This window comes from Megascapheus bottae, chromosome 2 (assembly GCF_031878675.1).
Source record: "Megascapheus bottae isolate mThoBot1 chromosome 2, mThoBot2.hap1, whole genome shotgun sequence".
NCBI classification, from domain to species: domain Eukaryota; kingdom Metazoa; phylum Chordata; class Mammalia; order Rodentia; family Geomyidae; genus Megascapheus; species Megascapheus bottae.
In genome coordinates, this window is record NC_143510.1 from 4,499,982 (window position 1) to 4,517,700 (window position 17,719).

At 37.6% G+C, this 17,719-nt stretch overlaps 1 protein-coding gene across 10 annotated transcripts in view; it reads left to right on the forward strand.

Annotated features, from left to right (window-relative positions):
• The window catches only part of Kif21a (kinesin family member 21A), a 132,933-nt gene that overhangs the window by 92,116 nt on the left and 23,098 nt on the right, over positions 1-17,719 (forward strand). For 6 of the 10 annotated variants that reach the window (XM_090319833.1, XM_090319840.1, XM_090319861.1 and 3 more), the window contains 14 exons: positions 185-373; positions 1,007-1,206; positions 3,262-3,369; positions 4,437-4,505; positions 4,611-4,825; positions 4,974-5,127; positions 5,525-5,719; positions 6,194-6,295; positions 7,132-7,297; positions 7,782-7,802; positions 12,174-12,234; positions 13,316-13,370; positions 14,337-14,551; positions 16,891-16,998. In XM_090319833.1, coding sequence (XP_090175959.1) covers positions 185-373; positions 1,007-1,206; positions 3,262-3,369; positions 4,437-4,505; positions 4,611-4,825; positions 4,974-5,127; positions 5,525-5,719; positions 6,194-6,295; positions 7,132-7,297; positions 7,782-7,802; positions 12,174-12,234; positions 13,316-13,370; positions 14,337-14,551; positions 16,891-16,998 — 1,858 coding nt within the window. The remainder of the gene's footprint in view (positions 1-184; positions 374-1,006; positions 1,207-3,261; positions 3,370-4,436; positions 4,506-4,610; positions 4,826-4,973; positions 5,128-5,524; positions 5,720-6,193; positions 6,296-7,131; positions 7,298-7,781; positions 7,803-12,173; positions 12,235-13,315; positions 13,371-14,336; positions 14,552-16,890; positions 16,999-17,719) is intronic. The other 4 variants (XM_090319838.1, XM_090319868.1, XM_090319841.1 and 1 more) reach the window with 1 other exon arrangement.

Here is a 17,719-nt window from a genome sequence, read left to right on the forward strand (position 1 = left end):
TAGTCCTGACCAATGGGAACAATTCCTTGCTCGTCTCTTTAGATTCTAATTTATATAGAATTTCCCCACGAGGAACCAAGTGAATACCTGGTAGGGATGATGGCTTTCCATACTTGTTTGATAGGTAGAAGGATGACATTTTGGGCTTACCCCCATATTGTTTTTTTCCTTCTCTTATAAATAGCCAACTACCAAGCTGACTTAGCAAATATCACTTGTGAAATTGCAATTAAACAAAAGCTAATTGATGAGCTGGAAAACAGCCAGAAAAGATTGCAGACACTGAAAAGGCAATACGAAGAGAAGCTGATGATGCTGCAACATAAAATTCGGGATACTCAGCTGGAAAGAGATCAGGTGCTCCAGAATTTGGGTAAGACTTTTTTTCTTTCTTTGTTTTTGATTTTGGTGTCAGTATTGGGGCTTAAATTCAGGACCTCTTTCTTTCACTTGGCTTTTTGGGTCAAAGTTGGCACTCTACCACTTGAGCCACACCTTCACTTTCAGCTTTTCTGCTGTTTAATTTGGAAATGAGTCTCACAGAATTTTATGGCCGAACACGATTCTCACTGCGATCCTCAGATCTTAGCCTCCTGAGGAGCTAGAATTACAAACACTATCCATAGCACCCAGCAGGAATTATTTTTAATGTAGGTTAAAGTTCAGACTCTATTATCAAATGGTATTGTTCCTTGCATGTTTCTTTATAAGTCAGTTCATGCTTTTCAGTGAAAAATTATGTATGGTTTTGACTGCCATCTGACAAAGTAAGGTGATATTACACATCAAATATTGTTATTTATTTATTTTATGTACTGCTACCTACCTAAGCTATTTCATTATTATATTCAATATATACTACTTTGCTTTATACTTAGTATATTAAGTAAAAAATTTAATGATTATTATTGGACTGTAAGCTCTCTTCAGTGTTCTAAGTTGTGTACTGTGACATAAAAATACATGTCTCACAAAATCAAATGTACATATCCTTTGGTTCATTTAGGTTCAGTAGAATCTTACTCAGAAGAAAAGGCAAAGAAAGTTAAGTCTGAGTATGAAAAGAAACTACAAGCCATGAATAAAGAATTGCAAAGACTTCAGACAGCTCAAAAAGAACATGCAAGGTTGCTTAAAAATCAGTCTCAGTATGAAAAGCAGCTGAAGAAATTGCAGCAGGATGTAATGGAGATGAAAAAGACAAAGGTATTGATTGTAGTTTCCATTAAGGCTTAATGTTGATGATGCTTTCCATATTCAATAGTAAGTAACCCAGACCTACACAAAATGTATTTCCATTAGGAAATGACCATTAGAAGTTCTCATCCCATGGACATTCTCCTCAGTCTTCTTTCAATGAGCTCAAAATCATGTGCACAAAAGCACTTCTAGCCTAGCAGCAGTGGCCTGTGCCTATAACACTAGCTGTTCAGGAGACAGATCTGAGGATCATGCTTCAAAGCCACTTTGTGCAGACAAATCAGTGAGACGTGTGTCTCTGATTAACAAGTGGAAAGCTGATAATTGAGGCATGGGTCAAGTGGAAGAGTGTCAGGCTTGAGCAAAAAAGCTAAGAGATACCACCCAGGCCCTGAATTCAAGGTCCAGTGACCACACACACACACACACACACACACACACACACACACGCGCATGTACTCACACTCCCATACTCATGCATGCACTCATAACACACACACATACACACACACACACGCATGCACGCACCTTTGATGGATATTTCTCCTCTTAAATCTTTTCTACAAGGCTAACAAAGGTATAAAACAATCATACATGCCAAGGTCTTGGATAATAAACAGCACTACTTTAAGATATTAAAGATCTACTTTAAGATATTAAAACAGCTGGACACTGAGCCTTCTATACATGTCTTCCTGGTCATTTTCCCCATTTCCCAAGAGGTAGCAACTGCCTTACATTTGTTACTTACCTTTCCCATTCATGGTAAACTACAAGTTTTCTTCTCCTAGCCAAAGAGATTTTAAGATCCTTGTATTGTTTTTATTTCCCCTGTGTGGCTAATTGTAAAAAAAATCTGTGGATTTTAAATAGTTGACAGAGCCAAGTGCTTGTGACTCACCTGTAACTCTAGACACTTAGGAGGCTGAGATCTGAGGGTCGAGGTCCAAAACCAGCTTGGCCAGAGAAATCTATGAGGCTCTTATCTCTTATTTAAGCTCTGGTACCAGCACACATAGTAGCTGTCATGGAAAGGATTGAGGAAGTGATTAAATGATAATCTTTATTTTTATTTTATTTTATTTTGCCAGGCCCGGGGCTTTAACTCAGTCTAGTCCTCAAGACTAGAGCTCTGCCACTTGAGCCACAGCACCATTTCTGGCTTTTTTTCTATTTATGTGGTACCAAGGAATCAGACCTGGGTCTTCGTGTATGCTAGTCAAGCAATCTACCACTAGGCCAAACTCCTGGCCCCTAAATGATCATCTTATATTATCTCTGATAACACCAATCATCCTGTATTATCTCTGATAACACCAACAGCAGTTGAAAATTACTTAGTGCTTATTATACATCAGACCCTGTTTTAGGTAAGAACAATCAGGTTATAATGTCAGTGACCAAAAAAGCTCAGGGATAACACCCAGGCCCTGAGGTCAAGTCCCCAGGACTTGTGTGTATGCGTGTGTGTGTGCGCACGCACGAGTGTGCGCGCATACACACACACACACACACACACACACACGCACACACGCACAACTTATGGTTGAAAAAAATCAAAGCTTAATCTGAAGAGTTTAAGCAACTTGTTCAAAACAGCTACCGATAACAAGTTCCAAATTCCATTCTGCTCAAGTCAACTGAATGTTGAGTATGCAAGGCATGTAGTAATAAATAAATTTGTTAGAAATATAAATGCATTAATCCTGACAAAATAAGAATCGAATATTTAAAGTTTGCAATGCAAGGGCTAGGTGCATGGCCTAGTGGTAAAGTGCTTGCCTAGCATATACGAAGACCTGGGTTCGATTCCTCGGTACCACATACCCAGAAAAAGCTGAAAGTGGCTCAAGTTGTAGAGCTCTAGCCTTGAGAAAGCTCAAGGACAGTTCTTAGGCCCTGAGTTCAAGCTCCAGTACTGGCAAATAAATAAATAAACAAACATTACAGAATGCAAGTCCATATTTCCATGATCAGTATTCAGAATTCTAAAAATTTGCTTCCATACCCATGGTTTTTTTAATGGATTCAGTGAAGGAGTATATATATACTTAATTTTAGGTTCGTCTCATGAAACAAATGAAGGAAGAACAAGAGAAAGCCAGGCTGACAGAATCCAGAAGAAACAGAGAAATTGCTCAGTTGAAGAAGGATCAGCGTAAAAGAGATGTGAGTAGACTTTTGCTCTTCATTATATGAGATTATTCTTCTTGGACCAAGATTGTCTAATCAATAGAAGAAACATCTCTCATTGTAATTAATGCATTTTAGTGCGTTTAAGCATTGACACTTATGAAAGGACATTTGCTGTAGTATGTGGATTATAGTAATTCAATGTAAAAATTCACAAGAAGACTGATTACTGTAAACTTTATTTGTAGTATATTTCTTAGGTGATAAGATAGTACTAAATGGCCAGTGTTTCAGTATTTTATCAGATGCAAGTTCAGGGTGTTTCTAGGTATTTCTACCAATGTTCCTTGGCATAGTAACCAGTACTCACTAGATAACACTGTTTTGAGAACTCTATTTATGTAAGACCTTTACTTTTTTTGTGTCACTACTGAGTCTTTGACTTAGGTTCCAGGCACTGTTTATTAGCTTTTTCACTCAAGGCTGATGCCTTACCAGTTGAGTCACCAGAAAGGCAGAGGTAGAGGTGAGGCTCCAGTGTTAAACGACAGAACTAAGAGACAACACCCAAGTCCTGAGTTCAAGCCCCAATACCAGTACATACACAATAAGTTAAATAGACATAAAGAATTTAGAAAAGGACCTGCGTATAGGAAGCACTCTAATGTTTGTTATATAAATGTATAGAGCACACAGATAACTTTTCACTTTTTGGGGGGAGGGACAATCCCCGGACTTGAATTCAGAGTCTGGGCACTGTCCTTGAGCTTCTTTTACTCAAAGCTAGTACTCAGCACCACTACTGGCTTTTTCTACTTATGTGATACTGAGGAATAGAACTGAAGACTAGAATAGGGCTTCATGAATGGTAGGCAAGCACTCTACTATTAAGCCACATTTCCAGCCCACCTTTTCACTTTTAAGACAATGAGGTCTGTATAGAATGTGTTTGCTGGGATAAACTGTACCTTGAGTAATGAATATAAAGTTCCTCTTTGAACTCTTACAGATTCCAAGAACTTGGGGAAATACATTGAACAAAGGAGTAGGAAATATTGTATATTTCAATTTTCGGTTTCAGCTTGTTCAATGTTATTTTACAGCATCAACTTAGACTTCTGGAAGCCCAAAAGAGAAACCAAGAAGTGGTTCTTCGTCGAAAAACTGAAGAGGTACAGTAAGACTATCTGATCGTTTGGAAACTACATCCTGACTTTGAGATAGATGATGGATTCCTGTAGATCAAGAGGGTGTGTCAACCTCTGTTGTCATTTCAGGTGACAGCTCTTCGTCGACAGGTCAGGCCCATGTCTGATAAAGTGGCTGGAAAGGTCACTCGGAAGCTGAGCTCCTCTGATGCGCCTGCTCAGGATGCAGGTTCAAGTACAGCTGCCATCGATGCAGATGCATCAAGGGCAGGTGCCCAACAGAAGATGAAAATTCCTGTGGCCAGGGTCCAGGCCTTACCAACACCCACCACAAATGGAACCAGGTTCTAGAGATCCTTCTGCTTTCTTGATGCCTAATTATTACAAGCATTCATACTGAATGTCCTACATCAATGAAATAAGTCTTGCTTTGGGGTGGGACACAGTAAGTATATACGTAATTATATTTGACTACTTAAAAAATGATTACAGGAAAAAATATCAGAGGAAAGGACTGTCTGGCCGAGTGTTCACTTCCAAGACAGCCCGGATGAAGTGGCAGCTGCTAGAGCGTAGAGTCACCGACATTATCATGCAGAAAATGACCATTTCCAACATGGAGTCCGATATGAATAGACTTCTCAAGGTGCGGAAATAGAAGCTGTGGGTGCTTGCTTTCACCAGCTTTCAGCTCTCCTCATTTCAGTGCTTTCCATGTTGTTGTTTGGGTCTTTTCTTTCTTCATTATGGTAGTGGAGCTTTAACTTAGTCCCTTAGCTTTGTCACTCTGGCACCTACCACCAGAGGCTTTTTGGTGGTTAATCAGAGATAAAAAACCAGAAGTGGGCCTTTCTTGGCCTGTAATCCTAACTACTCAGATAGCTGAAATGTTAGGATCCCGGGCACCAGCATCTCAGCCTCCTGAGTAGCTAGGATTACAGGTGTGGGCCATTGGTACCTGGCTTGTTTGGGTTTTGATTGTACATGGGCCTGAGTAAGCTGAATATCATTTTATCCAAATCTAACTTTTTGTTTTTAAAAAGCAACGGGAAGAACTTACCAAAAGAAGAGAGAAACTATCTAAAAGAAAAGAGAGGATCATCAAGGAGAATGGAGAAGGAGATAAAAATGTGGTTAACATCAATGAGGAGATGGAGTCACTAACTGCTAATATAGATTACATCAATGACAGCATTTCTGACTGCCAAGCCAATATCATGCAGATGGAGGAAGCAAAGGTTTGTAACAAAAGATGTTCAATGGCTATCATTTATCTTTTTTTGTTTGCTGGTATTGAGGTTTGTTCTCAGGGGTCTGGGCACACACTGCCTCTTAGCTTTTCTGCCCAAGGGTAGTACTCTACCACTTGAGCCTACAGCTCTACTTCGGGCTTTTTGGTGGTTAATTGGAGATAGTCTCATGGAATTCTCTGCTCAGGCTGGCTTTGAACCGAGATCTTTACATCTCAGCCTCCTGAGTAACTAGGATTACAGGCCTAAGCCACCAGTGCCTTGTTCTACTTTGAATTCTTAATAGCTTCAAATATGGCTTTTCAGGTAGACCAGATATTTGTTGGTGTAGATATCATGTTTTATACTTTTCTGTGCTGCCTCATTGGCTTAACCTAAAGCTATCAAATACAGTGGGCCTTTGCTTCCTGCTTAAATATACCCAGTTTAAGGTAATGGCCATTATACTCTGGTTTGTTGTAGGAGGAAGGCGAGACATTGGATGTGACTGCAGTTATTAATGCTTGCACACTTACAGAAGCCAGATACTTGCTGGATCATTTCCTGTCAATGGGCATCAACAAGGTACGATTTAATGATCTTGCTCCTGAAAACTTTTTAAGCTTTGACTGTAGTTCTGCCCTGTTTACTCTCTTCAGTCACACTTCTTTTGTTAATAAGGAATGAGGTAATTGGAAAAATAATCTTCTTTAAAGAACTCCCTGATATTTAGAAAAATGTTATTAATTTGTCATCTATTACTCTTATTGTATCAAAAGAAGAAAATTTCGGTTTTGCCTTTTTTTGGAGGGTGGGGTGGTGCCAGTACTGGGGCTTGAATCTGATCAAGGTCTAGGCTCTATCTACTTCTATAGCTTTTCTGTTCAAGGCTGGTATGCTACCACTTGAGTCATACCTTCACTTTCAGCTTTTTTTTTGGTTGTTAATCGGAGGTAAGAGTCTCAAAGACTAGCTGGATGCTGGTGGTGTCCGTAATCCTAGCTACGCAGGAGGCTGAGATCTGAGGATCACAATTCTAAGCCAGCCTGTGAGACTCTAATCTCCAATTAACTACAAAAAAAGAAAAAAAAAAGTTGGAACTGTGGCTCAAGTGGTGGAGTGTTAGCCTTCAGCACAAAAGCTCAGGGATATTTCTGTTCCATATGACCTAAGATATTTATTATTATTTTTTTTTGCCAGTCCTGGGCTTGGGCTCAGGGCCTGAGCACTGTCCTTGGACTTTCTCAAGGCTTAGCACTCTGCCACTTGAGCCTCAGCACCACTTCCAGTTTTTTTTTCGATGTATGTGGTACCGAGAAATCGAACCCAGGTCTTCGTGCATGCTAGGCAAGCACTCTACCACTAGGCCAAACTCCCGGCCCCATCCTAAGATAATTTTTGTTTTGGTGGTTTTCTCATAGGGTCTTCAGGCTGCTCAGAAAGAGGCTCAAATTAAAGTTCTTGAAGGTCGACTCAAACAAACTGAAATCACCAGTGCTACCCAAAACCAGCTCTTATTCCATATGCTGAAAGAAAAGGCAGAATTAAATCCTGAGTTAGATGCTTTACTTGGCCATGCTTTACAAGGTATTTTGAGCTAAATTTTAATTGACTGAGTTGCATGGTAGCTTTGCTCTTCAAATATGCTAATTACATCCTTCATCTATAACTTATCTGAATAGATGCTATACTTATGCTTTTTAACATTATTTTTTCTTTAATTTGCATGTCTATACAAATTTTGGGGGGGCAGGGGCAGGATATTGTTATTCCAAGAAGTGATTTCCAACTTAAAATGCTTATTTCCTAGTCTTATTAATCAGTTAGATTTTTTTTCGAAGAAGACCAACTAAGTTTCTGAACTTATTACCTAGAGAAGATTAACCAATTTTTATGACTTTATTCTGCATTTCTAACTTTGCTAAAAACTAATTTATAAGTGTTTGCTATGGCATCTATTCTACCTATCTTTTAAATCGTACATAATCTTGTTTTATGTGAGTTCTTAACATTGGATCTGTTTTGATTGGAGTATTGCTTTTTGTTTCCTTTTTTGCTATGATTTATACAGATCTAGATAGCATACCCTTAGGTAAGTATGTTTAGCTTTCTGTGTACCCTACAGCTGCATGAGTTACTAATTATTCATGTACACTAATTGTGGTACATCTTATTTTAAATTTTTTTAAAAATTGACAGTAAATTGGTTTTTGCATGATCATTTTTAAAACTGTAGCTATGATCACAAACATACTAAGTCTTTTTGTCTTTATTAAACATTTCTGATTGTAAAATTCTTAGAAGTTTAAAGAAGTATGTTTTCATTTAGTTAATTATCTCTTTTATTACTTGAGCTCCTCCAGTCATGGCTCCAGGTTCACAAATCTTAGTACTTTCTCATTCTAGGAAAATGTGAAATATATGTTCCTTTTTAATTTTTAAATGTATCTATTAACTCTCATCTATTGTTTTAACTTCCCAAATAAACTTTTTTGTATATATCTTTGGTATATATATCCATTCCATTCTCATCTATTCTTTATTTTGTAAGCTTAGGCATACATGTCTTGACAGTAGAAGGTGAACAAAACTAAGAACTCTTGTTCTTGGTTAAACAAGTTGACATAATCATAAGAATAATGTTTTTCAGCTGCAAATACAGTACAATCCATATGGAAAATTTCTATTTTAAGCTACTCAGGCTCTGATGAGGACAAGTCCAAGACTGATTGGGATGATTGATTGATTGTTAGAATACTCAAGTGCCTGACTTTATAACTAGTGTGTTTGACATTTCATGTTACCAAATAAATTCTGACCCCTCCTCCATTCTTCCTCTTCTTCCTCTTACCTTCACCTCCTTCTCCTCATCATGCTTCTCATGTCTCCTCCCCCTCCTCTCCTCTTTCCTCCTTTGCATCTTCCTTCTTTTTTGTTCTTCTCACCTTTTCTATTCTCAGGGTCTTAACTCATAGTAATATATAACATCTCCCCCCCCCCTCTTTTTTTCTCCCCCACCTGTTTTTCCTCTCTCGCCTCTCTCCATGTATTCCCCCCCCTCCCCGCATTGATCTATTTCTTCAGAGTCTCACACTTTTGCTTCCCTTTTTTGATCAGGGTTGGCGCTCTACCACTTAAGCCACACCTCTCCTTCCAGCTGGTTAATTGGAGATGAATGTCATGGAATTTTCTGTCTGGGCTAGCTTTGAACCATGGTCTTCAAATCTCAGCATCCTAAGTAGCTAGCCTAAGCTACCAGTATCTGGCTTGCATTCCAATATTTCTAAATATTATATCCAAAGTTCAAATCAGACTCCAAGACCCTCAGTTAAGAAAAGCTGAGAACTTTTTAAGCCATGAGACATCCACTTTCCACTACTGATTCAGTGAATCACTATCTTGATAGTGAAAAATGGCCCAGTGCTTAGGGTAGGGTAGATTTTTATAAGCAAGGATTACAAAAATGGGCCATGTAAGACCATTGTATCATAATTTCAATGGTGATGATTTAGTGAGCTTTAAGCCCATTTGTTCTTCATCACAAACATTAGGCATCATAACTGTTGGTGGGCTTGCCCACAGTCACATCATACTTTGGCTATTTCTAATTGGAGGGCGATGGCATCACTAGAAAGCAGTGTTGCTAAAGCAAGTAAGCAAGCAGATACAGAAGCAAAATGGCAGTTAGCCTTGTGATATTTGTGTAACATAAACATATTTTTCCTCAGGATGTCCTGATCTTGGTTATCTTAGTGCAGCTGGAAGGCCAAATACCATAGAATGCTTTCTTTCCCTGAATCATCTCAGACAGACTTCAGGTCCTTCTGGGCCTTACAGTTTTAACCCCTGACTCACAGGTTCTTATTCCTCACTAGTATGAGTCTGGGGTCTCTCAATTAGCTCTTTCTCTAAGGTAGAGCAATCTGGTGGTGACCAGATTCCACACTAAAGGTGTCAGTTATAGAACTGCTTTATTAATTCTTCTACACACTAAATATTACTATATACTATATATGTATGTATGTATGTATGTATGTATGTATGTATGTATATAGACAAAGAAGGAGAGAGAAAAAGGAGAAAGAGCTTTTATTTTTTTTAATTCATTTATTTATTCATTATTATGCTGGGGCCTGAACTCAGGGCCCTGGGCACCTTTCCCTCAAAACCAGTGTTCTACCACTCAAGCTATACCTCCACTTCTGCTATACTGCCAGTTAATTGGAGATAGGTCTCATGGAATTTTCTGCCTGAGCTGGCTTTGAACCTTAATCCTCAAATCTCAGCCTCCTGAGTAGCTAGGATTACAGGTGTGAGCCATCAGTACCTAGTTAAAGGGATATCTTTTTATTAAAAAAAATCATTTCAGAGAAAAAAAAACATGAACCATGTGGTTAACTTCCAGTGAAGTAAGACTGTGAAACTTTAGGTATATAAAATTCAGGACTTAGAGGAGTTTAATCTGTTCTGAGCTTAATGTTCTAATGGGAAAAGTTGCTGACCTTGGGCTGGTGTTAATGTCTCAGAATTGAGCCATGATGAGGTGATATTGTACGCTGCTACTCACATAAACAGAGTGCTTCAGATCAATTTTGGTTCTGAAGACATGTCTGAGTTGGTGACTGGTGGGGGTGGGGTCCTGTCTTCCCTGGTCCAGATTGGCTTATGCCAGGACACGCCAAGCACAAATTGTTTGTTTTTTTCAAAAGTATACCCATAACCTTATAAGTTCCCTTTGGTTTCATTACTCTCTGCAAGAAAAATATTAGCATATCTTAGCCTATGAAGTTTGTTGTTTGATATAGTTATTATTTTCTAGAGAATTTAATTATCTTACCAGTCAAGACATCTCACTTTAGAGAAGATCCTTAAGCTTTTTTAAAATGATGTGCTTTGAGGTATAAATTGTCTTGAGAATGACCATTGTCTTCATTTCAGAAATTGGAGTGCATGTCGTGTGTGTGTGTGTGTGTGTGTGTGTGTGTGTGTCCGTCCTAGATGAGCTCCATATTAGATAATATTATGAAATATTACTGAATATCTGCCAGGGGATATGCCAACCAATGAGGAAGGAAACAAACATCATGGAGAGATAGAAATTAGTTCATCTATGTCCCTGTCATACATTTATCTGATGTAAACTTGAGAAGATGAGTTAACTTACACACACACACACACACACACACACACACACACACACACACATAGATAAATAGGTGGTAGATGCATGAGACATGCATGATAGATTACATAGATTACATGCATACATTAATAGGTAGATGTTGCTTATAATACTGTCTTTAGTTTTGTGGAATGATTTTATAATAAAATGTGTGTTTAAAAGCCTGCACTGATGTTCGGGGCTTGCTGAAATTTTAAATAGTTTACTTGTGGCTGTTTTATGTACTGACTTCCTACTAGCTTTCTGTGTTTGATTCTATCCTACTCCCTTTTTCTAGAGTGCTACCATAATTCTAAAGTAACAGTGGTTTATTTGTATTAGTTTTCAGATTAATGCATGTAAACCTATTTTTATGTCTTTTGTGTACATGTGAATAAGTTGCATGCCCAGGTAACTTCTGCATATTTTCATATGCATTCTTTCCACTTAAAAGCAAATGTGAGAAAAAAAACAGAGAAACACTTAACTAGATTGGGATAGCTGTTAAAGTATAACAAATGTATTTAATATTGATTTATTTCAGTACACAAAAGGAGCTCATGCAGCATTTACCTTACCCTTGAAATTTTAATCTGTGTATTTGGGAGCTTGAATAATACATGATAAATACAAGACTCATAAAAGCTCATGTACACATGCACGTTAAAATTAGGGTCTTTGAGAGTCAGGTGCTGTTGGATCAAGCCTGTAATTCTAACTACTCAGGAGTCTGAGATCTGAAGATCAGGGTTCAAAGCAAGCCCAGCAGTAAAGGCTTGAGACTCTTTCTCTTACTAACTACCAAAATCCAGAAGTGGAGCTGTGGCTCCAGTGCCAGAATTGAATAAAACAGCTAAGAGAAAGTGGGAAGCCCTGAGTTCAAGCCCCAGTACTGGCACACATATGCTCATACAAACACACACACACACACACACACACACACACACACTCACACTCATACACAAGTATATATATATATATATGTGTGTGTGTGTGTGTGTATAATTGTATATACTGAAAGGATAATCTAATTCCCATTCTTTCACTATTATCCTTCCATGTGTCATCATTCAGATATATGGTTTTCCTTATTTGAACACACTTTGCCTATCTTGGGACATATAGTCAAAGGGGTTTCATAGAAGCATATTTTGTAAGTATTTGTCTGTATTGATTCAGTGATTAAAGCCCAACTGACCATATTTAAGACATTGAACTTATCTATGTATAGTATAGGGATTATGGTCACTGTTCCAGCCATGACATATAGATAACATACACATCTGTGACATTTTGTTTTAGAAAATGTAGATGACAGTACTGATGAAGATGCACCTTTAAACAGCCCGGGATCCGAGGGAAGGTAAAGAACCTTTAGAGACTCATTAATTTCTACTTGTTTCTATACTTTTCATCTTGTACCAAAAACTATGATAAAATAGAAACAACTTTGAATTTTATGGTTAATAGCAATAGAATCAATAATATGGAGGGCAAACGAAGACTATCACCAATTTTAAAATAGCAATTCAGGAAAAAAAATGAAAAAAGAATAAAAAAGGGCCAGGAGTGTGGCCTAAAAGTAGAGTGCTTGCCTAGCATACACGAAGACCTAGGTTCAATTCCTTGGTACATACACAGAAAAAGCTGAAAGTGGCCTGTGGCGCAAGTGGTAGAGCTCTAGCCTTGAAGTACTCAAGGATAGTGCCTAGGCCCTGAGTTTAAAACTCAGGACTGGAAAAAAAAAAAAAACAAGAAAGAAAGAAAGATGTGGCCTAGTCTTGGACCAACACACACACACACACACACACACACACACACACACACACACACACACGCGTGCGTGCGTGCGTGCGTGCGTGCGTACGTGTGTGCTTATTCTCTCTCATGGCTTTTTTACTCAAGGATGGTTGGTATTCAACCACTTGAGTCACATCTCCACTGCTGGCTTTTTGCTTTTGGAGACAAGACCCTCACAAACTTTTCTGTCCAGGCTGGCTTTGAATCTTTGATCCTCAATCTCAATCCCTGAGTAGCAAGGATTATAGGCATGAGCACTTGACGTCTAGCTCATTTTAATATGAAATATCTTTTTTATGTTTTCTTTTGTGCGTGTGTGTGTGTGTGTGTGTGTGTGTGTGTGTGTGTGCTTGTGTGTGTGTGTGCTTTTTTTTTTTTTTGCTAGTCCTGGGCTTGAGCTCAGGGTTTGAACACTGTCCTTGGGCTACCATCTGAGGCATAGCACCACTTCTGGCTTTTTCTATGTATGTGGCACTGTGGAATTGCACCTGGGTCGTTGTGCATGCTAGGCAAGCACTACCAGTGGGCCAAACTCCCGGCCCCTTTTTTATGTTTTCAATAGACATGTTTCAATATTTTTTAAAAATGTAGTTTTCTATAATAAGTTTGTGTGACCTCATGGTTAATTCCTTGTTTACATACAGCACACTATCCTCAGACCTTATGAAGCTTTGTGGTGAGGTGAAACCTAAGAACAAGGTAAGGAGAACTAAAATGATCAGTAAATATTTTTTACAGTGTTGTTTCTACAATCAGAATAACAGAAAGATCTCAGATTTAGCTTTTAGGAGAGTAGAATGTTTGTACCCAACTCTTCTTTATTAGAAACTTAGGTTTTTCAAAATATTCCCCTTAAGTGTTAATTGGAAAGAAATTAATTTTGAAAATTTTCTTTTAGGAACTGAATTTTACTATACTTGTACACTTTTTCTTTGGATAAGATATAATTATATGGTGTAACCTTTTGAACAATTAACCTATAGTTTAATCAGATGAACACCAGAAAGCTGAAACCTACCAACTTTCCTTCCTTCCTTCCTTTCTTCCTTCCTTCCTTCCTTTCTTCCTTTCTTCCTTCCTTCTCCCTCCTTCCCTCCCTACCCTCCCTATCATTCCTCCTTCCTTTTTTCTTTCCCTCTGTAGTTCTCCCTTTCCTTCCTTTCCCTTCTGTTCCCTTCCTTTTCCTTCCTCCTACTCCTTTCTTCCCCTCGCCTTTATTCTTTTCCTTTCCTTTTAATACAGTGATATTTGAGGCAGATGATGTGGCTCTACATATGGTTTTACTACTTCTTACCTGTGTAATCTCAGGCAAATTATTTAGCTTCTCTGTAGATTAGTTTTCTATAGATTAGTGATGTGAGATGCTAGCACCCACCCACATGCTCACGTAAATGAAGTGTTTAGACTAGCACCTAGCACATGCCTATAATACTAATGTTAGCTGTTACTGGGACCTGAGGACTTCTGAGTAACAGGTATGGCACCAGGCCAGCTCATCACACTCTCACACGCTCTGTTTGACACTCGTGCTAGGAAAAGACACACTAAATATAAATATATATATATATTTTTTACCTATTCCAAATTAATACACATCTCTCTTCCCTAATCAAATTCTGTGCATAAGTTTTCTCCTGATTGCTTTTCCTTCCATTCTCTAACTAGGCCCGGAGGAGAACCACCACTCAGATGGAATTGCTGTATGCAGATAGCAGTGAACTAGCTTCAGACACTAGTGCAGGAGATGTCTCCTTGCCTGGCCCTCTTACCCCTGTCACAGAAGGGCAAGAGATTGGAATGCACACAGAGACAAGTGGTACTTCTGCTAGGGAAAAAGAGCTTCCTCCCCCATCTGGCTTGCCTTCTAAGATAGGCGGCATGTAAGTTGGGCCTAGCTACACTAACTTTTCTCTTGGCTTAAATTTTTTTTTTAATATGCATGTTGCTAATTTCTTACTTCTGTTTTTAAATTAGGTACCAGATCTCTGTTTTTCAAAGTTAATTTCTGTTAGGTGTTTTCTTCCATAATAATTTGAACAGTTAAAAATAATTTGAGATTTTTGTTGTTGTTGTTTATGTGATGCCAAGAAATTGAACCCAGAACCCCATGCTTGCTAGGTAAGCGCTCTACCACTAAGCGACAGTCCCAGCCCTTGAGATTTTTTTTTAAAGGATCATTCTATAGGATTATAATTTTCAATAAGGGTTGAATTTATAAATCACAGACAAAACCCATTTAGGAACACCTAAATATAAATATAAATAGAAGCTTAAAAGATTAAAATTTGCTTCAAATTCCCTATTCCCTAGTTCCAAGAGCATGATCAGAAAATCTGCGTTGATCTCTCAAGAAAAAAAAATGCTAATTATAAACTGAATACATTTTGAGCTTTCCTAGTTTTTATCTTTTCCTCGTGCTGGTACTGGGGTTTTAAATTAAAAGCACACACTCTAGTTTTGGCTTTTTGCTAGTTAATTGAATGTGAACTTTTCTACTTGAGGCTTTTGAAACAAGATCCTCAGACCCCAGCCTCCTAAGTACCCAGGACTACAAGTGTGAGTCACCAGTGCCTGGCTGCTTTCTTAAATCTTTACCTGAAGTACATTGTTATGTCTCAGATGAGAATGTCCACAAAGTATTCTGTTCTTGGCATTATTAAAGATTTGAAGAAGGGAATATTTGCCCTTCCACCTGACATTTTGAACAAAAGTTCTCCTATTCAAAACAAGTCTTGCTTAGAATTTTTTTTCATTTTATTTTGAGAACAAAGATTTTCCTACATGGAATAGTATGGATATCTTCTGTGTGTGTGTATGGGTGTATATATGAGTCACACGTGCTCATGTATGTGTGTGTGCGTGCATGTGTGTGTGTTTAAGTTTTGGTAGTTGATGTCAAAATTAGACCATTTGTTTATTTGTAAGGATTTTTAATGATACTTTTCAAACTAACCCTCATACACTATCTAGCAAATGGCTGATGGAATGAATTTCATCTTTGCATTGAAGAATCTTGGCCCCCTAAAAGCACACACTCTAGGACTCTGCAAATAATACATAATAATAAGCTTTCCATTCTTTTTTTCCTCCAAATATTTTTCATTTCATGAAGGTATTTCCATCATCTTCCATTCAGAATTCTACCTGCTATCTTTTATTTCAAAATTGATGTTAATGATGATGTAGAATTTTCTGGCATGTGCTTGAGGTGGCTTATATAATTAGTTTTGGACATTGCTAACCCATATGGCTCAATGCTTTTGTAGTGGGAGTAGAAGCAATGTTTTTAGCAAAGTTAGTGAAGTTGAATTGGGGACAGACTTTTAGATCCTTGCATGTATTCAGTATTCAGTCTATCAGATGAGTAGACAGTTTGGAACTTCAAGAATAAATCTGTGACCTGGAATCCAGATTCAGGTAATATTTTCTTTTTTTTTCCATTTTAAAAGTGAACTAAACATTTATTTTTGAAATCACATTGTTTCTTATTCTGATATTCTAGTACTTTTGATCTTGCAAAATTTATCATCAAGGTAATTTTATTTTAGATGAGGCAATTTCCAATGAAACTTTAACATTTTTACTTTTAATACTTATTGTAATTATTTGACAGTGGTGTATTTGATGTTTATATTCAAAGTTTGTACATATTTAATATATACATAGAGTAAGTATATATTAAATAGATAATAAGTGTATGTATACATATACTATATGTATATAGTACATATAGTACTACGTATCTACATATTTATACACATATACTATATGTTTAATATATACTTACTATGTATATGCATATATACTTACTATGTATATGCATATATATACTTACTATATGCATATACATAGTAAGTATATATAGATAGGTAATAAGTATATAAACATATAATAACTATATATGTGTGGATATATTTAATGTGTATATATAACTATATCAAGTAAATAGATATATGTACATATAATACTTACATAAATTTGTACATATCCAATAAGACTAATTATTTACAAAATCATACTTACAGAACGCCCATCAGTTAAGCATAACTTATACAATATTAGCCAATCTTACTTTTATTTTGTTGTTATTGTTTCCAAGCAATACTGTTTGTTAGTTGCAGTTATTACTATATTAAAAAGTTTGGCCAATATCTACCCGAGTGGTATGTTTATATTTAAAATAATAAAAGAAAATTTAAGTCACTTTTTCTTATTTTAGTTCCAGACAGTCATCTATATCAGAAAAAAAATTACCAGAGCCTTCACCAGTAACAAGGAGAAAGGCATATGAGAAAACAGAAAAGCCAAAGGCCAAGGAGCAAAAGCAGTAAGTCAGTTACTCATGGCTCTTTATCCATTAGATGGTTCTTCACAATGTCCCCTGCACCTTGCTAACGGAAAAGAGTGGATTTGCTTGCAAGATTGGGTTGAGACTGGCTCTGAGGTTATGACTAATTAATGAAGGCAATCAAGTCAGCTGTTAGCTTGGCTAAGTGGTCATGTAACATTTTTTGTCAGTCGAGTGACTTGAACTCAGAGTCTGGGCACTCACTATCCTTGAAATCTTTTGTTCAGAGCTAGTGTTCTACCACTTTGAGCTACAGCAGCACTTCTGGTTTTCTGGTGGTTAATTGGAGAGAGTCTCATGGTTACTTTCCTGCCAGGGCTGGCTTTATACCACGATCTTCAGATCTCAGCCTCCTAAGTGGCTAGGATTACAGACATGAGCCACTGGTGCCTGGCTCATGTAACTTTTTTGTCACTCATGTACCTCTTAATATATCTGAGCTCTTGTCACCATTCATGTCTACTCCCCTTTTTTTTTCAGTTGCTTCTCTTTTTGTTGTTTGGAGCTTGAATTCTGAATCTCATGCTTTCTCTTGGCTTTTTCACTCAAGGCTGGTACTATAGCACTTGAGCCACACCTCCATTTCTGGCTTTGTGCTAGTTAACTCACAAGAATCTCACAGGTTTTTCTGTCTAGGCTGGCTTCGAACTGTGGTCTTCAGAACTCCACATTCTGTAATTCTAGATTATAGGTACGAGCC